Source organism: Sapajus apella, unplaced genomic scaffold, assembly GCF_009761245.1.
Source record: "Sapajus apella isolate SASKATOON/1434 unplaced genomic scaffold, GSC_monkey_1.0 scaffold24, whole genome shotgun sequence".
Taxonomy (NCBI): Eukaryota; Metazoa; Chordata; class Mammalia; order Primates; family Cebidae; genus Sapajus; species Sapajus apella.
The window spans coordinates 878,165-903,561 of NW_022436964.1; the positions used below are offsets into that span (position 1 = coordinate 878,165).

The following is a 25,397-nucleotide window of genomic DNA, read 5'->3' on the forward strand; positions in this document are numbered from 1 at the left end:
ATGTCTATGTTTTAAAGGTCTCACAATTAAAGAGTGAGAAAGAAAGTTAAAAGAGAAAATGAAGCACAAACTGACTGACAATCCCAGAGACCAGGAGAACTTTTAGACCAGGACCATGGAAGAAACCAAAGTCACACAACAAAGACAATGACCTGAAAAACAGTCACAAAATCTGACTTGTGATCACCCAGCACACAAATGGTTAATGTCCTAATCAGCTAAGCTCACCAGGTCCTACTTGATGAAAGTAACATGCAGACAAGCCAAAGGGCATGCAAAGGTTGTCATAAGGGAACCAGTGCCATTTACATCTGTCCTCTTAGCTTCAGCACCTATTCAGTGTCATGCTCAAGACAGAGTCTTTTGTTTTTCATTCCTCCCAACCTCACAGAGTAGTTTCCTCTGAAATATATTTGAAGATAGCTCCACACATGCACACACACAAGCTAACAGCAGAATGCAAACTGTGTCTCAGGCACTGTTATAAGCATTCTACATGCATCAGCTCATTTTAACCTCACAGTAATGCTTTTCTGTTTTTCTATTATTGCTCACTTTTCCAGATGGGAAAACTGAGACATGAAAGCTTTAGTTACTAGTCCAAAGTAGCAGTGGCAGACCACACTTCCTAGTAGAGCCCTTAACCCACCAAGTCATCCTGCCTAACAACAGGAATCACTCCCCTACACAAACTCCCAAAGAAAATGGAAAATTAATCTGTCAATCCATTATGCATGTCTACTGACATATTAGGTAATTTTTCCATTCAGAAAAAAAGGCATTGCGAGGAAAGGAACTTTCCAGGCACAGTTTTCACAATCTCAGGACCCTCCTAGAATCCCAGTTTAAAAAAGCAGTATTTAGCCACAATTACCTGATTCTTGAAACATTACATTTAGATCCAGAACTTTCAGGGACAATAATAAAATCCACATGGAGAAGAGAGAAAGGGGAAAGCTGGTAGCTAATGATGTTTAACAATTATCATTGATCTATGCATTGCTTGTGATCTGCCTGTGTCCATGATAATATCACAAAACTTGTCTGGGAGGAATCCAGCATGCTCTGTCCTTGTTGGAAACATGGACCCCCATACTTAAAGTCCCCTGAAGAGAGGGTGGGGCACTGATGTGTAGGAACAATCTAGAAAGCCTGGCCACCACACACACACACACACTCCCAGGACGTACAGCCTGTGCTTGTTCTGATCCAGAGCATCATCACCACAGCTCAAAACCAAAATGATGCAAAAGCCAGGTCCACAATGCAGAGTGCCAATCAGCCTGGTCCATGGTACCCTTAGCCCTGATCATTGGGCCCAGGTCCTTTGGAGTTCCTCACTGTTCTCTTTCGGCAAATGCCTCTATATGAGGCAAGGAGTCCACAGAGCCCACAGGATCTTCCTTCTTTGATCTCACTCTTCCTTCTTGTCTCTGTACCCAGATCCCAGAATTCCCTACTCAAAGACCCTGAGTCCACTCCTAGGGCTTGAGCAGGACTTTTTCCTTGGATCCACCTTCCTGAGGGTGCACCAAGCCATGGATATAAATACACCAGGCACAACAGTATGGGGGAATGTGGGAGGTCCAAGGTTGCTGTCTGTGATGGTGTTGACGGAGTTTGTAGGTCAAACTGTTCATATACCTGCACATGAGGTCCCTTGTAGTTTTTGGGAGAAAGAAGGGTAGGGCCATCTGACTGGGAGCTCCATTTGTGCCCTTGAAACAGATCATATAAAAGATATAAATGGGCCCAGGTACGGCGGCGCACGCCTGTAATCCCAGAACTTTGGGAGGCTGAGGCAGGTGGATTACCTGAGCTTAGGAGTTTGAAACCAGCCTGGACAACACAGTGAAACCCCAACTCTACTAAAATACAAAAAATTAGCTGGGAGTGGCCACATGCGCCTGTAGTCCCAGCTACTCGGGAGGCTGAGGCAGGAGAATTGCTTGAACCCGGCAGGAGAAAGTTGCAGTGAGCTGAGATCGTGCCACTGCACTCCAGCCTAAGAGACAGAGCAAGACTTGTCTCCCAAAAAAAAAAAAAAAAAGGTATAAATGGTAGGAGCTGGCCTATGTCTTGTCACCCAAGACCCAGGAAAGTACCAGGTATGAAGACGTGTTCCAAACTGATTTGTCGATTTAGTAACTAAATGAATGTGTGCATGAGTCAATCAATCAATATAAGCATATATAAAAGTTAATTCCTATCCTCAATTTGAGTTACCCATGGGAAAAGATGACTTTGCCAACCAAATATCTATTGCCTTCTGAACTGTACGTGTATAGATACAAAATGCAATCAAACGATGGTAATGACCATGTGGACTTTAGGGTAGACGGGATAAGTAAAAGGCTCTATAATATCCTCAAGACCTCAGGAATTTCAGCTCCAGAAGGCCCTTTTTATTGGTGGAAGAGCAATTCCCTGAAAGAATAAATGAGACAGCCAAGAAGTTAAATCCTAGAGGATCACCTAGGCTTACCATGAGAGCCAATGACCAATGATTCCTTTCCAAAAATAAGACTTTTCTCATCAGAGTTAAACACTTTATGTTGATTTCATAATTCCCATTTCACAACTGGGCACAGTGGCTTATACCTGTAGTCCCAGAACTTTGGGAAGCCAAAGGCAGGTGAATCACTTGAGCACAAGAGTTCAAGACTGGCCTGGGCAACATAACGAAACCCCATCTCCACAAAAAAAAAAAGAAAAAAAAAACACCAAATACATAATTCTCATTCATTTTTAAAATTTTAACTTTCAAATACACATGGAGTCTAAACCATTTTCATTTGTATACATATTATGAATATACTTATTATATAAGCATAAATAAATGAAACATCAATGGATATGATTTGTATTATTTATCTTAAGCAAGAATTATCTTCTTTTTTTATGAGACAGAGTCTTGCTCTGTTGCCCAGGCTGGAGTGCAGTGGCACGATCTTGGCTCACTGAAAGCTCCACCCCCTGGGTTCAAGCCAAATATTATCTTTTTTGATTATTCAACATAATCTGTTCACCTATAGATTTCTCCACTCTATTTTTAAAAGCCTTCTAATCTCATATGTCTATCAATTAGGGGTTTTTTTATGAGTTTTGCAAGCACCTATCAAAACTTCTCAGATGTCTAATAGTGTTAATTTTTATAAATATAAAAGAAGCCCCATGAAACATTCATAGGATCAGCCCAATGCATTTGACAGCAAAAGCACAAAAGTATATGTATCAGATGGTACATTAAACTAGACCTGACACATTATCTTTTTATACTCCTGATGTTTGCAATTCTTTGAGAGAAACGAACAGCCTCTATCATCCATACTCCAAGATGGATAAATCACATCTGAAACCTCACACCAGAATTGCCTTTTAAGTGAAGCCCCATAAATGCAGTCGCAGGGAAAACTGCAATTGATCCACAAGGATATCCATTATTAGCTATTACCCAACAGAAAAGGCACAAATATTTCTCATTAGACCTATTTGTTTGTTGGAGGTCAGGTGATCCTGGAGTGATTCTTTTCCCCTGGATTTTCCCTTCTTATTGAGCTTGTGTGTCCCGCAACTCTCTTCATCTGCACAATGCCCTTATCCTCCCCCTCTTTGCTGTCCCTCCTTCCTGTTGTATATGTAATCAGCCTGCCTCATCAAAGTTTCACCTTTTTTCCTTTCCACAATTAATTGATCTCTTGCTGTGCATGAACTAACACTGTGCACTTTAATTCCATAAAGGTCATTTATATAAACAAACATCTTAACCCGATAGCTTGAAAAAAAAATATGTCTAGAGATTTACATATTGATGACCCAGAGACCAACTCATACTCTTATTTGGAGTTTTAGATGATAGATTTATGTGTATACATATGGGGGTGGAGGAAGGTACTCACGAGTGCATATCCACGTGTATTTGTGTAACATGGAGAACTAGGACTTTGTGCTAGATGCTAGGAAAGAGCAATAAACAAGATCTGTATGTCCCTGCCATCGTGCAGTTTATGTCCTAACGGTGCATACAGACAGGTACGCAGGCACACACCTGATGATACTAAGTGACCTACATTACAATGTGAAACACACGGGGCTGTAAGAGCATGTAGTGGAGGGGACATAGACCAGATGTAGATGCAGAGGAAGTGACATCACAGCTAAGGCCTAAAAGATAAGCAAGAGTTAGCCAGGGCAGAAGACAGGGAAAAGGTTCGAGGCAGAGAGAACAACCTGGGAGATAAGCGAGAGTATAGCTCAGTAGGGAAATTGAACACTCAGAGTGGCTGTATCATGGCATTGAACAAAGGTAGAAGCAAGAAATGAGGCTGAGAAATGGCTTTGAACCTGAAGATGCAGGGCTTTCAAAACTTGACAAGAAGTTGTCAGCCTTTGCTATGTAAGTGTAATGCCATCTTCCTTAAAAACACCACTGTCGAGCAGAGGAGTTAGGCAAGCAGTTCCTAAAATTCGTGTGGAAAAATAATCATGCTAGAATTATCCTGAAAATTCTGAAAGAAGATTGATGAGTAAGACACTAATACTTTAAGTAGAAAAAAAAAGGAAGAAGAATCTGTGGGAGATTAAAGTTTAATACTGGCATGTAAATAGACAGACTGATTAATGAAATAGGCTAGATCCCTAAACAGGCCAAAACACAAAGGTGGTCCTCCCATAGAACAAAATTGCTATTTTAAATTATCGAGGGAAAGATAGAATTATATAATTCATAGGATCCAGAAACCTGACTGGTTATATAGGGAAAAAAAAAAAAAAAAAAAACTGCTACATTACTTCATATATTTTTAAAATTTAGATAGATGAAAGCTTTAAATGTAAAAACATGTAATAGTAAAAGTAGTAGAAGAAAACACAACATTGTTTGTTTTATACTCAGGAAAGGGAAGGACTTTCTTAGCCACATCTGCAACATAGAAACAAAAAAGGAAATAAGCTTTACTAAAAAAAAAAAAAATAATTCTGCTTCACAAAGGAGGAGGAAAAGGAGGAGAAAAAAAAGAAATACCATAATCTATAACTGACATCAGAAGGCAAGCAAAACATTAGGCAAAGTACAAATTTTTTTATTTTTTGAAAATGCCACCAATTCAATAAAAAAAGAAAAGGGCTAAGTTCACTGGAAAAAAAAAAAAAAAAAAACAATGACTTACAAACATATGGAAAGACTTTCAATTGAGATCATAATTACATAATTGCAAAATACAGCAATTGAGGTACTATTTCTTAGGAAACTAGTTGACAAACAACAAAAGGTTTGATAACAAACGGTTCAATAACAAATAGTACTGGCTTAGTTGTAGGAAAGCAGGCACTCCCAGTTTCTGTGGGACAACAAAATGATGTGACCTCTCTGCAAGACAACTTGGCAATATTTACCTAAAAATCACAAGTATTAGAGACCTCAGAAATAACACCACACTTCTACAATCATCTGATCTTTGACGAACCTGACAAAAACAAGCAATGGGGAAAGGATTCTCTGCTTAATAAGTGGTACTGGGGAAACTGGCTAGCCATATGCAGAAAACTGAAACTGGATCCCTTCCTTACACCTTATACAAAAATTAACTCAAGATGGATTTAAGACCTAAATGTAAAACTCAAAACCATAAAAACCCTAGAAGAAAACCTAGGCAATACCATTCAGGACACAGGCATAGGCAAAGACTTCATGGCTATGACACTAAAAGCAATTGCAACAAAAGGCAAAATTGACAAAAGGGATCTACTTAAACTAAAAAGCTTCTGCACAGCAAAAGAAACTATCCTCGGAGTGAACAGGCAACCTATAGAATGGGAGAAAATGTTTGCAACCTATACATCTGACAAAGGTCTAATATCCAGAATCTATAAGGAACTTAAACAAATTTACAAGAAAAAAACAAACAACCCCAGCAAAAAGTAGGCAAAAGATATGAACAGATACTTCTCAAAACAATACATTTATGCAGCCAACAAATATATAAACAAAAGCTCATCATCACTCTCACTCATCATTTCATTAAAGAAATGCAAATCAAAACCACAATGAAATAACATCTCACACCAGTCAGAATGGCGATTATTAAAAAGTCAGGAAACAATAAATGCTGGTGAGGCTGTGGAGAAATAGGAACACTCTTACACTATTGGTGAGAGTATAAATTATTTCAACCATTGTGGAAGACAGCATGGTGATTCCTGAAGAATCTAGAACCAGGAATACCATTTGACCTAGCAATCTCATTACTGGGCATATACCCAAAGGATTATAAATCATTCTACTATAAAGACACATGCACACATATGTTTATTGCAGCACTATTTACAATAGCAAAGACTTGGAACCAACCCAAATGCCCATCAATGATAAACTGGATAAAGAAAATGTGGCACATATACACCATGGAATACTATGCAGCCATAAAGAAGAATGAGGTATTGGGAGGCCGAGGCAGGTGGATCACGAAGTCAAGAGATCGAGACCATCCTGGTCAACATGGTGAAACCCCGTCTCTACTAAAAATACAAAAAATTAGCTGGGCATGGTGGCGCATGCCTGTAATCCCAGCTACTCAGGAGGCTGAGGCAGGAGAATTGCCTGAACCCAGGAGGCGGAGGTTGCGGTGAGCCGAGATCGCGCCATTGCACTCCAGCCTGTGTAACAAGAGCGAAACTCCGTCTCAAAAAAAAAAAAAAAAAAAAAGAATGAGGTAATGTCCTTTTCAGGGACATGGATGAAGCTGGAAGCCATCGTCCTCAGCAAACTAACACAGGAACAGAAAATCAAACCCCACATATTCTCACTCATAAGTGGAAGTCGAACAATGAGAACACATGGACACAGGGAGGGGAACATCACATACCAGGGCCTGTCAGGGGATAGAGGACAAGGGTAGAGAGAGCATTAAGACAAATACCCAATGCACGTGGAGCTTAAAACCTACATGAGAGGTTGATAGGTGCAGCAAACCACCATGGCACATGTATACCTATGTAACAAACCTGCACTTTCTGCACATGGATCCCATAACTTAAAGCAAAATAAACACACACACAGACACACACACCCACACACACACAAATCACAAATATCTTGCAATTTTCCTGCAATTCCAATTTTAGGAACATTTCCTGTAGATAAAATTATGCTTGTGATGTTGGGAGGTGGGCCCTTCTGCCAGAGAGAGCTTGTTTGTCCCTTCTGCCATGTGAGGACACAAATAGAAGGTATACACAAGAACTTGTACACTGGGGTTGTCCAATAAAAAGTTGGTTAAATAGAGTCTATTCATCCAGTGGATTTCTGTGCAGCTGGGAAGAAATAAGGTTGGTTATATATGTTTATCTAAAAACATTTTTAAGATACATGGTTAAGTGAAAAACCACCAAGATGTAGAAGAGTGGGTATAGCATGCCCTCATTTGTGTACAAACAAAAAAGACCTGTGTATGTACTATATATGTAAGAAGAAATTTTCTAAAAGGAGACAGACACATAATAAAACCAGTGGATGTATTGGAGAGGGGAGCTGAGGGATTTTAGAGGGTAGGAGGACACGGTGAGAGGGACACTATTTGTGGTACACTCCTTCGTGCTGTCTGCACTTCTGATCACTTTCAAATACTACTTTAAGTATAATTACTAACTAAATTCCATACAATAAAGTTAATGCATTTCAGAGACAAGATGTGCAAAATCACTTTAAAGAATTTGAAAGGCTCCCAGGCATGAGAAGCCTTCGTTAAAGGCACTAACCTTTCCAGAGAAAGAATGCATTAATCAGCATTGGTGCTGGGCAGTGAATGAAGGAGAGGAAAAGGAGTGTCCATCCAGGGGACACAGTCTGGGCCAAAGTACTTCAAGTTCTACGTTCCCTTTGTGAAGGCTCTCCCATTATGGAGATGGATGCCTCAGGCAAGCTTAGCTTAGTGCCATCTAACATTTTAAATGCAGAATTAAATACCCTTGCTTTAATTCCAAGATCACCAAGCAAGCTTCCAGTTATAATTTGTTCTTTTTTATAGAGCTGCTGGTGTAGAAAAAGACTGTTATGCTGATGTGTGCATTCTGATCCATGTAATAGTTACGTGCCTCTTTTTATAGAAATAGAGTGACAATCTTGTTCTATTTTCTGAAAACTAAAACAAAAATAAACAACTTTAGGCATTATTTTAAGAGGTATGGGGAGCCAGAGGGTAATTATAAGCAGTGGCATGATAAGATCAGCATTTCAGAAAGACCAGTTACAGTGTGGCCTATGGGTAGAGAGAAGACAAGACCGGAGGTGAGGATGTGAAATAGGAAGTTATTGCTGCATTTTAGGCAAAAGATGATCTTGGCATGAATTATATTGTTTTTATGTGAGCACTTATTGGATATTGTACCCTCCCTCCCCCACCCCCTGCATCCCTGCACACTGCAATCCTGGTAAGAAGAGACCAGGGCAGTTTTTCTCACCATATTTCCTATACTCAGCTAGTGCCCAACATAGAGAAGACCCCAATCAATATTTATTAAAAGAATGATTGAAAAGTGTCAGTGGAGATTTTAAAAATTAGACTTAAGAAATACTTAGGAAAATTAGTTGATGACACGTCATATATGAATTAATATAGGGGTTAAAGAGAGGAAGGAGTCAAGATTTGTGGCTTGTGTTACTGAGTGGACAATGGTGCCATCCATTACAATAAGGAGCATTGGCAATGGGTTTGGAGCAACAACAAAAAATTTATTTAGAAATGATAAGTGTGACTCACTCTCCTGTATCTGAGAGGGGTGTTGAGTATATGAGTCCAAAGGTCTTCACTGATAATTGATGGGGAAACAGATGAGGCCATGATTAGCACAAAGAAGGTAACATAAGTCATGGATGAGGGTGATGTAGCCCAGAGATAGCCCAGGAAGAGAAGCAGCCATAGGACAGAATCCCAAGGGACACCAACTTTTAAGGTCTGCTTTTCAGAGCTGAGAAAAGGGAACCCACAAGTAAAGGAAGCAAGTAGCATGCAGAGAGATAGAGGGAAAACAAGAAAAGTGTGGTGGCACCAAGGCCAAAGGAAAAGCGTATTTCAAGAGTAGGGAGTGAGAAATGAAGCCAAGTTCTGCTAAGAAGTCAAGTAAGATAAGGACTGAGAAATACGGCCCATGAAGGTTTCTGGGGACTGTGGGGGAGTGAGTTTGAAAAACAGTGGAGTGGGACTGGGTATAGGAGTTAGGAAAAATAGACACAATGAATACAGATCACTCTTTCAAGATCTGGCTTTGAAGGGAGAGGAACTTTAGTCAGGAGCAGAAGGAGAGGGAGAGAATCATGCTAAAGGAAAACTTTTCTAAGATGGGAGGATCATGAATCTGCTTCAGTTCTGATCTTAAAATGTGGAACAATAGAAAGAAGCAGAAAATACAGGTATGTGAGAAAGGGAAAGTTGCTGATAGAGAACAGCTTAAGACTATGGGCCAAGAGGTTGAATCATTAGCTTCAGCTGAAAGGTGCTCCAGCCCTTCCATTGTAACTGACTGCAGATGCAAGTTACAGCTTACTTTAATGCAGTATGAGTGGGGGTGTCCTCAGGAATATAAAACAATTTTGACAGAGAGAAAATAATGAAGCTCAGTTGGATTACTGCCACCATAGGAGGTAAGGATTGGGAATTACTCACATCCCATCTACATCAATGCCTCCCAACACTGGGAGTGTTTACATGTGTATGCATCTGTCTCTTCCTAGATATAAGCTGCTCAGGGGCTTCTGCTTCTGCAGAGTACACTATTTGTTAGACATCCCCATCCCCTCAATAACACTAGTGACTCTGAACTCATATTTCCATGAAGCTTGAGTTAGATGGCAGCCCACCCACATGACAATCAGGAATGTGATCAACTATTCCACCAAGATGAAAAGGAAACTTGATGAGCAGAAAAATAAGATTTAATGTCCATGAAAGCTTCTACTCTTGGGGTCACAGAAAACAGAGACTAATCAAAGAGGTCAGTTAGAAAACTTGCCAAAGCCTCATCCACAGAAGTGGGCCAGGAATGGGCTGAAAAAGTCTTGAACATACACCCAGGGGAAAAAAAAAATTTGTTTCTATTAGTGGGAAAATACGGAAAGGCTGCCACCCAGGATGGCAGGAAACTGGTGACCTGCAAAATCATCTGGCCTCAACAGCAGAGCTGGATTTAAAGAAAACCTACAGGTCAGGTTTCTGCTGCTTAGCCACCAGAAGAACGGGAGCAGACTCTGGTTTGCCCATGGAGTAGAGGCAAGGGTGAATTCTAGAACAGAAAAGGAAACACTAGTGCCCACGGCTGACTGATTCAGAACCACAGAGTCTTTCAAGGAGTAGCAGGCATGGGAGTCCCAGCCTCCAGGTTTAAGATGAAATCACTCAGGTTGGTGAGGTCAAGTGGCTCAACCAAGATCTCAGACCCCGATACTATCAAAGAGTGGGTATCCTAAATCCTATCTCCCTGAGCAGGGCTCCTTTCAGTTATGCCAGGTTTCTATACTTTCTCGCCTGTCTGACTGCATTAACCTTATCAAGCCAGGTTCAGTTGAAACAATGGTGGTCTGCCCACAGGTAATCCACCAGAAAAAAGTACACAAGCCACGATTTCGTCACAATCCATTAGAGGGGCTTTATAGCCAAATGATTGCTTGCACATGTATGTCTGTGATTTGAGGACAGAAGAGAAGAGGATAAGAAACACCACCCCAAACAGATGGAGCCTGAAGGGTTGCAAAGAGAAAGGGCCAAACCCATGTACCTTAGTCCATTTGGGCTGCTATAATAAAATATCTTAGACTGGGTAATTTATGACAACAGAAATGTATTGCTCATAGTTTTGGAGGCTAGGAAGTCTAAGATCAAGACTCTGGCAGACTTGATAGCTGGTGAGGGCCCATTCCTCACAAATGGCACCTTCTATGTGTGTCCTACATGGCAGAAAAGACAAACAAGCTCTCTGGAGCCTCTTTTATAAAGGCACTAATCCCACTTTGCCTTTATGTCCTCATCAACTCCCAAAGGCCCCACCTCTCAGCACCACTACCCTGGCGGCTGAGTTTCAACACATGAACTTTGGGAGAATACAAACATTCAGATCATAGCACCAGACACACACAAGAAATATCTAAGGAGCAACATCATCTATAATATTCTTTGAGTTTGAGGTGGTAGCAGCAGGGTTTTGAGGTAAAATTGGGAGCAAACTAAACAGAGCGTTCTGGTTTGAGGTTTTGTTTTGTTTTTCGGAGAGAGACACTTTTTTTGTTTTGTTTTGTTTTTTATTTTCGCTGTAGTTTTGTGTTTTTTGGCACACCTTACCAGGGAATCTAAGGGCTATGATGTCAAACTCTCTTGCCCGGCACGCTTCACCCCTGCACATGCATCACACAGAGGAATAAGCCAAACTCAGAGAAGAGAGGTCACTCACCCCACAGTGAGCAAGAGTCAGACAATTTAGGCATAGGCCCCCCTGCTACCTCACAGCAAGTGATTCTGGGGCACATGAAATAGAAACAACTCCTGTTACAAATATTAGCATTGAGAAGATCCTATTTTTAAATTGCACTATATCGTAGAGGTTGAAACCAAAATTCCAGCACCTTTCAGTTTCATCTACATTGTTCATTTACGTTGAGAACAGATCAAAGAATCAGAAGACAGACACGAGGGGTCTCTGAGTGGCCAGGCTGGGTAACAGGGTCAAGGCACTGATGCTCGAGTACTTCACTCGAAGAAGACAGCCCAGCCAGATCCTGGTCAAGAGAAATCCAGAATGATAAAAACAAAATTAAAATGGTGGTTTAGGGAAGTACATTCTCAATTATTTGGAAAATTTTACAACCCAAGATAATTAAGTTGAACAAATCACACATAGCAGAGTTTTACACATAGATTTATGTATTGATAAAAACACGGTACGCACATTCAACATTATGGTGTGTGTCTCTGTGTGTGTGTAGACAACTCTTGAGACATGACGCTCACAGGAAAGGATGGGGTGCTAAGTATGTCTTTGTTTGACATAAAAAGGAACTCTAAATGGTGTTTGATTATTAACAGTTTTATTTTATACAAGAAGATGCCGTATTACCAAAGGCACCCAAATCATTTATCTCTTAACAATATATACCAGACTGCCTGGGAGCCGAACAGAATGAGGCGAAAAGGATGAAGGGTGAAGATGAAGCCGCAGTTCACCTCCTTCCCACTGCATAAAGTTTAACCTGTGAACATGAATTTAAATCTCTAGACCTCTCCTAGAATTGCCTGGGCTCTTGAGGTGAAATTTGGGCAACAAGTTTGGAGTAGACAGAGGCTTCGATGAGACATTAGATAGGATCTTATCCCTAATTATGCTCCGATTTACCAAGGGGCCCAGGCAAACTAATTAACCTGACAGTCCCTCAGAGATTGCCAAAACCTCCCACCTTCATCAGAATGTGGTTGTAAACCTAAATAAGTGGATCTCTGTAAAGGTCCTTCAGGTCCCATGGGAGCAACCCTTCATGCAATGAAAACTATGTCTCAGAAGTGTGCTCTTCCTGGAAAAGTCTCAGAACAGAACACGAACAAAACATAAAATGGTAGCTGGATGCATTTTGGATGGGAGCCAATAATCCTGAAGTTTGCTCACTGGCTCAGCCACTGAGACTGGTCATCAATCTTCAGGCATTCAGAAGTCAGGGGGAAGAAAGAAGTCGGGGAAGAATAAGTACTCTCTGGCCACAGGTCTTTCATGGGAGCTAACGCATACTTCATCCAAAGGGCTGTGAGTTTCTCCACTTACATAAGCACCCCTGACTGTGGCAAAGACTCCAGGGGCAACAGCCTTCATTTCACTCTGTGTGCTCTGCCCCTCCTCCAACCCCAATCTGAAAAGATGGCCCAACAGGCACAAGGGTAGCATACCTCACTGCTGCCAACTCATGAAGGCTTTTCTTTGCAGCTCAATTTTTATGTATGAATTGTCTAAAGAAGAGGAACACTTGAAATTTAAAACACACACACACACACAAAGTTAAACAGAAAATGTATTTCTTCCTATATGAAGATAAGATGATTGCTTTCAGATCAGTAGGTCATGCACTTTTTAATAACTTGATCTCTCACAGAGATGAGTTTGCACAGACTGTCATGTTAAACTTGTCTCCCCATTTATGGTGATTCTATTAGGTTGGTGCAAAAGTAATGGCAAACACCACAATTACTTTTGCACCAACCTAATAAAATGGTGAGCCAGAATTAGGCAGTCAGTTTGAGAACACAGAACAGAGTGGAGGCACCATAAAGCAAAGGCCCCCAGCATTCATTTGGATGCTAGGAGAAAGAGCTTCTAGTTCCCACAATGCTGTTAATGAGTCGGCCTTGGGCAACTTTCTTTACTGCCCTTGACTTTTTCAAAGAAGAGGTTGAAGCAGGTCGTTTCTAAGGCCCTTTCTCTTTCTGAGGTTCTGATTCTAAGTGACCCATCTAACACTGACCCTGTGACTTTGTACTCATTAGACCAGTAATGACATGCCACCAGCCTTGTTAGCAGCTCACATTTAAAAAGACATAATTTGAGGGAGTTCAGAGCAGCCACAGAAAACATTCCCACATAACACTCTGACACCAAAGGTCTTCAGATTCACACACTGCCAGACCCTGAGCACCTTGCATCATCCCCTTCCTTCACAGCTGATGTATACACTGCCTTATTTCCATGACTGAGTCTTTAGGGAACTTCAGAGCCTGGAGAAACTTGTCCGAGCATCAAATCCACAGCCCTCGTTTTACATGTGACAAGCTGAGGCCCAGAGACATTAAAAGTCTGATTCAAGATCAGGTAACCGGGTAGTGGTGACATTGGGATGCACTTCCAGGTCTCCTGACTCCACCTCTCCATGATATGCATTTTTTTTTTTTTTGAAACACATAAAGAGAAAACTTAGTATCTACACATTACTTTTCTTTGCAAGATTTTTATAACGTTGGGCACATTCACTCATCCATCTCCCAGATCAATATTTATAACTTCCCAGTCCTTTGGACACCCCAGAGATCAAAGTAAGTGGTGAGAAGTCACCCAGTTATATGGGATCTTTGCTTTTTTAATGGAGATTGATCAGCAATCAAATGTGAGCTAAAATTATCAGGCCACAGTGGAGCTCAGATCTTTGCCATTTGAGGCTGGGGGTGGGATTTCTTTTAAAATAGCTCAACCAAGTAGATTATGAAAATGATTGATCAACTATAAATAATCCAAGATTCTGGGCTTTTTCTCTTCCCTCTCTCTTTCTCTCTCTCTCTTACACACACACACATCAAGCAAGTAAAAACTTTGCCATGCCTCAATAATCTCTCCCCCAAATCCTATCATTGATTACAGGCATCAAGAGCAACTAAAAATTGGCATTGTTCCAAGGGGCAGGTCTTGCACATCACATTCTACCCTATAGTTTTTGAACCTACAAGAAACTCTCTAGAGAACTGGTAAAGTTAGCCAGAGGGATAAGGCCAGTTTGTGGTATTCAATAATGGTTTCATAATGTTTCTTTCCCTAACAGGCAACATAAGCAATGAGTTAAAACTGGAGGCACTTGATTGATACTCAAGGCAAAAAAAGAAAGAAAAAAAAAAAAAAAAAAAAAGGGTGGGGGAAAAGAGAAAAGAAATGAAGAAATTCAATTCCCCTTCCCCAACTAAACAAAAACTCTAGGTTTTATACTCCTACGACCTAGATATAGTCAAAGACATCATACAGAATGTTTCTAGGGAGAAAGAGACCTCGACTCTCAGCTGTTCAGCCAACTTTTCAGCTTAGAAAATGTCTTTATAAGGGAATATTGAAACAGACACAAACAGAGGTTTATGGGATAGAAACAGTGAAAGACCTTAAACAGACCTAAACTCGACGCTAGGGAGCTGTGACCACATTGCTTCAACTTCCCATTACTTGCTTCTAATAACATACAATCCAGGCTCTTCTCTTAACGCCAGAGCTCTGAATTCCCATAAGGAAATATCACTTTTCGGAGAAGAAAAAAAATCAAACCCATTTTACTATGTAGTAAATAATGGGTGATGGAAAGGGAGGTGGAAGAAAGTAGGGTCAAAAGGGTCACGAGGCTTTTCAACTGTTTTACCAAGGGTAACGAAAGTGTCCATACTGCAAACACTGAAGGTATGGAAGTAAAAAGACTACACAGTTGTGCCAAGCTGACGTCTGTAAATACCTACACTACAAAGACAGCATGTGTTCAACTCCAGCTTGCAAGTTGTATTAAATAATGAATGATGTAAATTAGACTGCCTTATTTATTAACAAGTCTAGTGTGGCTTATGTAACCACACTCTGAATTTAAATACATGGCTCTTAAATGCATATAAGCCACAATCCAAAGTTCTAAAACCCCCATGGAGGGGCTGAGAGGTAAATATTGGAGTAATAAAAGTTGATGCCTTTCACTGAATCTTGGTGAATGCCAGGATTTTTTCTTTAAGTATGATTAATTGCAATGGCAAAGCTTATTAAAGTAAGAGGGCCAAAATCAATGTATTAATGGCACAACATTACAGCTGCTTAACCAGGCCAACAATAAATTGCACATAGAGTCTCTGATAGGAGAAGCTTCAAATTCTATTCAGGTTGTACTAAGAGGGAAAATATGAGGCTTGTCTCCAAATATGACCCCCAAATCAGAGAACACCACTGAAGAAATTCAAAAAGAGTCCCTACTGGTCTTCATAAAGCATGTGCAACATAAAAAATGCATGCCCTTCCACAACAACATGGATATATAAAACATGACTGAATGTACAATGGCAAATTTTAGGTTATGTCTTTTTATACCACAGCTAAAAAAAAAGGCATGACTTCTTTTGATGGTGCCTTTTACCACTTGGGTGAAACAGAACTTGTCCTTTGCAATGCGCTTTGGCACTTAATACAACTGGGATTTAAATGGTCAGTTACATAATTCCAACAACAGGCTTCACTCTTGAATTCCATTGCATGTGACATTGGTACTGTGTTTAAATTCATTTTAACCCTGCTGTGGAATAATCATTTCCAAATAACAGGAGCTGCCACTTAGCAGTGTGACGTTGAGCAGGTGTGATGCATACCTATAGATAGATACTGATCTAGTTATGTCACATTAGTGGGCAAAAAACATAAAATAGGTACTGTGATGGGAAGATTTTTAGTAAAATAGGTTCAATGACTCTGAAGACAAAAGGTCAGATTAGCTTAAAGTATGCATGTACAAACAAAAAAAATCCTCTCTTAGTTAATCTGTACATGTTTTTTAATATTTTGCCATTTGTGATCCTAGAACCCTAAAGGCATCATGGTTTAATATGTAAAAAAAAAAAAAAAAGAGGGGGAGGGGGGAAAGAAATGCTAAAAGATACACCATTTTTGCATGATATGATAAACTGTTGTTATAACAAGTTGTGTGGTGTTAATCACAGTTTATTCACTATATTATTTCCATTTAAAAAAATAGAGGCACATAACTTCAGCTACATACCATTAAACCAGAACTTTACAACAGGTTATTTTAGGAATACCACCGGGTCTAATAACAAAGTTTTAAAATATGTGTAATTTGGTTCCAACTGTAGCTGGTATCCACTGGCCAAGAATTTAAAAGCTGTTCAAGCAAGTATTAATATGTAAGAAAAAGAACACAAATGGTGTATATAAGGATGAGAGTGAAACAAGCGCATCCACTGATGTCATTTTGAGGTCAAAAAAGCAAAATTCAAAATAATTATATGGACTACTTTCCAAATAAGTATTGTGATACTAGTTACAGATAAAGGCACTGGGGCACAAAGTGGCTGGGCTCACGCAAAGCTGAGGAAGAGTAGAGAAACATATTTTGTCTCAGGGCTCACATCTACCCAGCCTGACTAATATTACTAACCTAATTCCCTGTTCTCAACACTTAGCCCTATATACCTCTCCACTCCCACAATCCCAAGAGGTTTTCAAATCAAAAGGGAAAAAAATCACAGCAGAAATTAGAAGTGCCACAATTGAATTAATAACTATGACAAATGCCTTAGTAAATATTTTAAAAATCTGTTTCAAAAAAAGCTGAAAATAGGAACCTGCCATCAGATATAAAAGAAGCAACAACAATTGTGAGGACAGATATAAGAAAGCTCTGCTAAAATCAATTGATTTCATATACATCAGGCAGCTAAGATCAGGAAGGTCTGAAATAATCATTTTTTAGACTTAAAGATAGTTTTATTTTCTTTTTCTTAGATCATGGCCTTAAAATTATCTAAGAGAAAAACGAAGTGAAAATGATCATCCCTATCTTATTTCTTTCTTCATTATACACATCTATCATCTAAAACAGAATTTTAAAACCACCACCACACACACTAACAATATCTAACTGTATAAGGCACACCCCACGGTCTCAAAACAGTCAGAAGCACTCTGAATTCCATATGGCCTCCTCCATCTAACTACTGACACCCCATCTCATGAAACATATTCTGACAAAAGGCCACAGATTTGGGACCAGCCTGGTAAGCCTCAACCAGGCTAGCCCAAGGCCACCGCAGCTGGGGCCTTAACAACCGTGCTTGCTCTCCAGTCCTGGCTCCTGCTCTCCTTGCCAGAAAGATTGAGATCCTAGCACCCTGGACTCAGCCCAACAGTTGGCTGCTCCCGGCTCTGCTAGGCCTGCACGTTCCCCTCTGCTCTGCTGTCATTTCCTTCTGCCTGAGCCTTACACCATAAGCATCAGCAGCAGAACAGGCAACAGAGACTAGGAAGGTCTCTTACTTACATTAAAACACAGGTTATCTTGGTCAACTACGTTGGCAGAAACATGGTTGTATGTTTTCTGTGGAAGGAAAAATGCATGCGCACTTGACAACCGGAAGGCCACAGCCCAAGCCCCACTGTAGAGCTGCCTATCTCAGTGTCAAACACATTAAGGAAAACTGGGAAACTTTGCCTTGCAATCATCCATGGGTATGAATAAAATCTCATGTTAATGAGATGTATGGAATGACAGAATCACTAAGGAAAAAATAATAACAATAATAATCCAGTAGGGGTGACACAGGAATGCTGGAGAAAGGACTGGCAAGTTCTTGCTTGGTAATGTATTTGTCACAAGGCATCAGAAAAGGAGAATAGAAATACACAGTTCTGTTTCTTCATCAAGCCACGACAAGCTCAAACATTTCCAGGGACGCAGGGGTCCAATGCTAAAGCCAGCATTCATCAGACTTCTACCCACAGCTTTATCTCCAGCCTAGTCCAGAGAAATTATTCAATGGACAATTAAGAGTTATAATCCAAGTGGTCTCAAAATCATATCTCTGGGAAGTCAAGTCCAAATTAAATCAGCCCAGGCTTTTAGACTTCCAACAATCACATTTTTTTCTTTTGAGTGAGTGCATTTCAACACTCAGAACTTCTCCTCTTACAGATCATTTTCAAGGCCATCTCTGGATGCCATCTCCTAAGCAAAATCTGATATATAAAATGAAAAGGGAAATTGGTTAACTCAAACCTCAGAAAAAGATGTTAAGGAGAGACTGTCACTTCTTTCAACAAATTCAGGAAAGTTAATTATTTTAACCTCTTCTAGTAAGTGTTAATGGAACTTCTAACAACGTAGACACAGCACTTCTTGAAACAAAAATGCCCACAACTAAGTTAGTGCATATGGAAAGCCTAAAGCACATCCAGCAGAGCTTTGAAATATAAAAAACATAGTGAGTTCCTTCCCACGAGGAATATATATATATATATATATATATATATATATATATATATAATTGGCATATGTATATACATATATATTTAAAACTTATTCTAAAGTGTCACACTTCTCCCTACACTAGCAGTCCCAAGCCAGTGAAACAGACAGGTAACTGACAGATGGCCCTTCCCTGCATCTCTTGTCTCTGACTTCTCCACACTCTTGGGACAGCGCTCACTTCCAGGACCTACCACCTGGCCAACCCGGGCCCTAGGGGCAAGGAGAGAAAGGAGGAAAAGCTCCAGGAACTCACATTTCGGTGATATTCTCAGAGTCTGCACTGTTAGGCTCCAACCTCGGAAATGCCACGATGCCAGGAGAAGGGTCGCTGCACCAGATCCGAGAGGCACTGCATTTGCAGGACGTCGGACAGGCGAGAGCGGCCCTCCAAAAGCCCACAACCAGCCAGCAGAAACCCCAGAGCCGCGCCATGGCGGGTCCATGCCACCTTATCCAGGACGACATCCCTAGCTGCCAGCGCCAGCCCAAGTGTGTGTCCCCCAGCTGCACCGGTGGGTTTCCCCGATCCGTGCGGGGAGGCCTTCCCCGCGCTTGCCGCTCCCTCGACTCTTCGGTGTTTCTTGCGGGCGCGCGGAGTCCAGCGTATCCGAGGCTGAGCTGGTCCGGAGCGGAGCGTTTTCGGGCGGGTGGCAGTTCACTGTGGCCGGGGCATCGCGAACCGCTTTACAGCGGGGCGCTACCGCCGCTCGGAGCTCCGCCGCGGCCGTCGCTGCATGGCCTGGCGCGCCGGGCACCGACCGGCGGCGCTCCCGGGACTCTCAGGGGCGCAGGCTTCTTGTTAGAAGCGAATGGGGGTCCGGTATGCACCTCGAGGCTGAGGACAAACAGACACGCGTAAGACTGGGCGTAGGACCCCCAACACCACCAATTGGGGCATTCTCCCTCTGCGCTCGCGTCATCCCCACCCCGACCCCAGCCGGGAGACTGTGGATGGATGAGTGCCCAGCTGCGGCCCAGGAATCAACTTGCCCCGCGATGGCACTGACGCCGGTGGAGCCACCAGTGTGCCCACTCTCTCTTCGAGCCTGAGGCCAAGGGAGGGGAGGTAGGGAAAGGGTCCCCGAGACAGGATTCCATGGTACAGGCCGGGCGCAGGACCCTTTAAGGGGGGATGCGGAGACTGCCGGCGGCTTTGGCTCCGCGACTGGGACCCCGAATGATGCTGCAGAATCCGCCACAGCCGCTGGGTGCCGGGGGCGCAGGCAGGTGTCGCGGCACGTCCCACCTGGGGAGCAGCTGAGGCCGCCTCAGGGGGAGACAGTGAGGGCCGAGGCGACCGAGGGCACTATCCGCGCTGCTCACCCAGACTCCGGCGCCTCACGCCCGCCGGCGGCGCCTGGCTCCAGGCTCCTGCTGCCGCCGGGGACTGAGCGCGTAGAGCGCGAGCGAAGCAGCGAGCGAGGCTCCTGCTCCAACCCAATTCCGGGAGCCGCCGCCGCCGCCTCTGCTACTGCTGGCGAAGTGACGTGAGGGCTGACGCAGAGCAGGGGCAGAAACTCCAGAAAATTAGTCTGAAATCCAAAAACACACACACGCTCATACACACACAAACCCATAACACCCTCCAGACAAAAGCACCAGGGAGGGGAGGGGAATCTGGGGGCGAGAAGGGAGGAGGGAGGCATCGGTGCCACTGGCCAGAAGCAGACAGCAGCAGCATGTGGGAGTTCACACACGCGCGCATACACGCACACATCCTGGCCGTGTAGACAAGCGCGCGCGTGCCTGTGTGTATGTGCGTGTGTGTGTGTGTGTGTGTGTGTGCATTTACATCCAGGTACCTCTAAGATGAACCATTCCTCCACTCGACGCCTCCCGGTCCCTAATTCACACCACAGTCTCTTCTACAATCGCGGTAGAGGCTGTCTCCCTTTTTGAAATGGAAACCTGGCTTGGTTCAGCTCTGAAAAATGCGCTGATTCTCATTATAGGAATCCTCCCTCCCCTCTCCCTCCCCGCGTTCTCCTTCCCCACCCTGCCTAAAAGGGAGGGCGAGCTATCCTAAAAATAAATAAATGTTGTAAACACCAAAACGTGTTCTGCATTGGTAACCAAGGATCACCGCCCCCATTCCGGGCCACCTATTTGGGGAGCGGTGGTTTTGGAGGGGCTTCCTGTTGGTGCTTTTGCCGAGGGAAGGGAGTCTCGAAACACAATTCTAGCTCTCTAAGTGGGTCTTTTTCCTGCCGTTTTCTGCGGTCACACGCCCGGGAAATAGAGACATGTGAGGGGAAGGGAGCGCGCCTGATGCGTATTCTAAATGCTCGGTGGCCACCCTGGCCTGTCCGATGAGTGTCGCCGCGTCATTTTCTCTCATCCTTTAACCTGAGGGGATGCAGCCATTCCCAGATCCTAGCTTCACTCCCCGCGATGCCCACCCCCACGCAGGGCGTCCCAAGCCCTTGCTCCCCTGTCGTACCTTGCGCGTGTTCATGTGTGTGCGGGTGTGCGCGAACGCGTGCCCTGCGCCCCCGCTGCCCGGAGCACGATATGCCTCCAGCTACGAAGAAGCCAGGTGCGGGCAGAGCCTCGGGGTCTCACTAGGGACAAATTAGGCGGTCCGGGAGGGTCGGGTGACAAACCGTAACTGTTCTGCGGACGCAGTTAAATGATGGCTGCGGGGCATTCACAAGCCTTGTCTGAGAATCCGTCTTCCCTTTTGCGGCTCGGAGTCTGTTTTTCCGCAGTCATTTAAAAGAGAACTGGGAAAATGCACCGCAGTGCCTGACACTTCTGAGGGCTCTGGTGCCCCCGCGCGGGGAGAGAGCGCCCGGCACGCTCCGGAGCACCAGCCCACGGACACTGTGGCGGCGGGCACAGCGCTGGGGGCGCGCTCTGGCGCCAGATGCGCAACCAGCGGCGCTCGACGCCTGCGCGTCGCTGCGCGGCCGGTGCGCGGCTGTCCTGGCCTAGCCGAGTTCCTGTCAGGGGAAAAAGGCGGGCGATCCTCCGCTCGAGAGAAAGCAACGGGTTGGAGTCTCGTTCAAAATGTAGTGATAGTCACTGATCTACCTGCAGAGGCTGGGGATGGGAAGGACCCAGAAACAGAACGTTAGAGTGATTCCTCGGATCTAGGCCAAGCCTTAAACATTACGAAGGGAACGTAAAACATCTAGTGGGGCTTTTTTTGTACGGATCCTGGTCGCTGAGTGTAACAGCGGGAATTCTTGGGCAGCACCCAAAAATCTTGCTGCAGGACCGTCCGGAGGGCAAGGCCAGCAGGTCTGTCTCACCACTGTCACTCAGCTGTAACACGCATTGAATGCCGAACGGCCAGGCTGAAGTTTATTCCCCAGCAGGGCCTCTATTCTCTGCTACTTGAGGATGTGCCAAGGACGGGAAGCCAAGGGCAAACATGACCTGCTCTCGGACCCACGTAAAACTCCACCTGTCTTGACAGTGCCCTTTAAGTGGAGAAGCCCCTGAGGAACACGCGGAAAGGAGTGTGTGATAACCACCCACATCTCTCTCACGCTCCTGTACTCTCATCCCATTTTTCTAAGAAGTGGCCCATTTGAGCCCTAGTGGTTTCATGCGGTATGGCAAATAGGCAGCCTTAGGGTGGTTTGTATACCGGGAGATTCTAATTATGTTGCAATTTTTGTAGAATTCCTATTAGAGTAAATATATGCTACTATTAGAGTTGGATTCTAAATATATTCCACTGATCATCTCCCACTTAAAATCAGGGTTTTTGGTTCTACTTCTAATCACTCTACTTCTGCTCTACTATTTTTAACATAACAGTTTGTCCTTTGAACAGATAATTTACTTATTATATATATATTTTACATTTCTCTCAGTAGAATGTACACTCCATGAAGGCAGAGATTTTTATCTATTTTGTTCATTGATAATCTCTCAAGGACATAGTAGGCATTAAAATATATGTGCATGTTTAGTGAATAAATAAAATAAAGTTGAGATCTCACTTTCTCAACCTGTAATTCTGCAAGAACCTGAGTAACTCTCCCGGACACGCTCCTTCTCACTTTCACAATTTCAATTCTTTCTTGTGCTCCAAGTGCTCATAGCATTGCTTAAAACCTTGCCTTACTTTCTGTCTCATTTAGTAGCCAGATACGGTTCAGCACTGGGCCAGGGAGGGCCTCCCACTCATTCATGCTGGTAACATCAGTTCCATGCACAGTGTCTAGAACACATTGGCAATCAGTAGCTGTCTCTCAACTGATGGAATTGTGGGTCTACCTCAATTTTAAGACCTACTGCCTGTAGGTCCCAGAGATCACTTCAAGGATTCTCAAATCACAACTTTGCAAGAGATGATGAACATTTTTCAGATGGTGATTTTTTTTCCATATATCTTCAATACAGGGATAGAAACTAAGTGTTACAGGCTCCTACCTGTACTGAATCATGATGTACCTACAGCAACGTTTCTCAAACTCTTTTGACCATGATCCACAAGAAGAAATGCCTTTTATATCACAACCCATTGAACACATACACAAAAGCATATGCAAAATTAAAAAAAAAAACTTAACAACACAAAACTTATTTACCCTTAGTACATGGAATACACTAATATATTCTTTTGTCTTCTACACAATTTCACTTTTGAATGCACATAATAACAATATAGTGATTTTAACATCCAATGCTGAGTTGTAAAACAATAAGCAACTTCTGATTAAAATGGAGTAATGGGGAAACAGATCTAGTCTCTCAGTCAGACAACCAACACACTGAAAAAAATATATTAAACAAGAGTTAAGACAGTGGACATAAGACAATGAAGGTCAGGGAGAAGGAACCCAGGCAGAGTACAGCTACCTAAGTTGAGGAGACATAGCTCAAGAGAAATCAAGGAGTGCAGAGTTCACAAGACAGAGTAGCAAGAAGAAGAGTATTGCACAGAAAGAATAATGAACATCTGCAGAGGATTCCTCTCAAGTATTCAGCATAGTGCTGATTGACACATGCAAATGATGAAGCTAACTGAGGCCAGAGAAAGAAGCATTGAAAAGATTAAAGGGAAAGGGGTTTAAAAAATCAAAAGGAAAATGTGAAACATTATGTATCAGAGTTTGTGTGCTACCACTAAAGCAGTTTTTAGAGAGAATTTTATAGCATTAAATTCCTGTGTCAGGAAAGAAGAAAGATCTTCAACCAGTGACCTCAGCTTCCACCTTAAGAAATAAGAGAGGAAAAAAGAACAAATAAAACTTGAGGTAAGAAGAGAAGAAATAATACAGAGCAGAGTGGCAAATAATGAAATAGAAAACATAAAACCAATAGAGAAAATTAGTGAAATCAAGAGCTGGCTCTTTGTGAAGATCAATGAAAACAGCTAGTCCAACTGATCAGGAATAAAAGAGGGAAAACACAAGTACCAAAAACAGTAATGAGAGCAATTAAAACACTGTATATTTAAAGAAATACTATGGACATATTGTGAACAACTTTATGCAAATAAATTTGATGACTTAACATAATGAACGTATTCTATGAGAGATACAAAGCCAACAAAACTGACCATAGAAGAAATAGAATGCCTAATAATCTTGTATCTGTTGTAGAAATTGAACATGTGGTTAAAAATCTTTTCACAAAGGAAACTTCATGCCCAGATGGCTTCACTGGTGAATTCTACAAAACAATTAAGAAAAAATAATACCAATTTTATACATACTCTTCTAGATAAACGAAGAGGAAGAAATACTTTCCAACTCATTTTACGAGGCCAGCATTGCCTTGATACTGATATACAAAAACATTACAAGAAAAGAAAACAACAGTTCCTATGAATGTCAGTGCTAACATTCTAAGCAAAAGTTTAGTAAATTGATTTCAACAATACATCACACTTCCAAAAACATCACGAGTAAGTGGAGTTTGTCTCATAAATGCAAGTTGATCTGATGGAGGCAGAGAGGAGAATGAGGGTTACCAGAATCTAGAAAGTGTAGCGGGAGTAGGGGAATGTTTTTCCAAAAAGCACTTATAAGACAAGGAAATCCACTTTCACCATTTCTACTCAACATTGTATTGAACATTTTAGTTAGCACATTAAATCAAATAAAAAGAGAAACAAAAGAAGAATTAGATTGGAAAAGAAGAATTAGACTCTTTTAAAACATACAACTTTGACTTCTGTATAGAAGATTCAATAGAATCTATGAAATAAGCTACTGATACTAATAAATGAATTATCAAGGTTGCTTGATACAAGATAATTATTTACAAATCAGATATATTTCTATATACTAGCAACAATCATGAATTAATTTTTTTAAAACTACCAATTACAATAGCCAATCAAAAATACAAAATACTTAGAAATAATGCACAATCCATAAATGGAAAAAGAAAGATACACTGGATTTTATAAAAATCAACAATTTCTGCTTTTCAACAGATACCACTAATAGAATGAAAAAAATGCCACACAATAGAGGAAATATTTGCAAATCATATATTTGATAAAGACTTATCAGAGTATATAAAGACCTCCCAAAGCTCAATAATAATAAAAAAACATTTTAAAAGTGTGTAAATGTATTGAACATATACTTTACCAAAGAAAATATGCAGTTGGCATGTAAGCACATGAAAAGATGCTCAA

General features: G+C 42.0%; 1 protein-coding gene across 16 annotated transcripts in view; it reads right to left on the reverse strand.

Annotated features, from left to right (window-relative positions):
- NTRK2 (neurotrophic receptor tyrosine kinase 2) overlaps positions 1 to 21,643 on the reverse strand; it is a 348,512-nt gene extending 326,869 nt beyond the window's left edge. For 5 of the 16 annotated variants that reach the window (XM_032290797.1, XM_032290792.1, XM_032290802.1 and 2 more), the window contains exons 1-4: positions 21,231 to 21,643; positions 20,593 to 20,714; positions 20,114 to 20,322; positions 19,044 to 19,625 (exon numbers count right to left, since the gene is read on the reverse strand). In XM_032290797.1, the coding sequence (XP_032146688.1) occupies positions 19,044 to 19,255 (212 nt within the window). In that variant the 5' untranslated portion in view covers positions 19,256 to 19,625; positions 20,114 to 20,322; positions 20,593 to 20,714; positions 21,231 to 21,643. Of the gene's footprint in view, positions 1 to 17,803; positions 18,440 to 19,043; positions 19,626 to 19,780; positions 19,965 to 20,113; positions 20,323 to 20,592; positions 20,715 to 21,230 lie in introns of those variants that run through there. The other 11 variants (XM_032290798.1, XM_032290794.1, XM_032290806.1 and 8 more) reach the window with 9 other exon arrangements.
- Between the last annotated feature and the right edge of the window lie 3,754 nt (positions 21,644 to 25,397).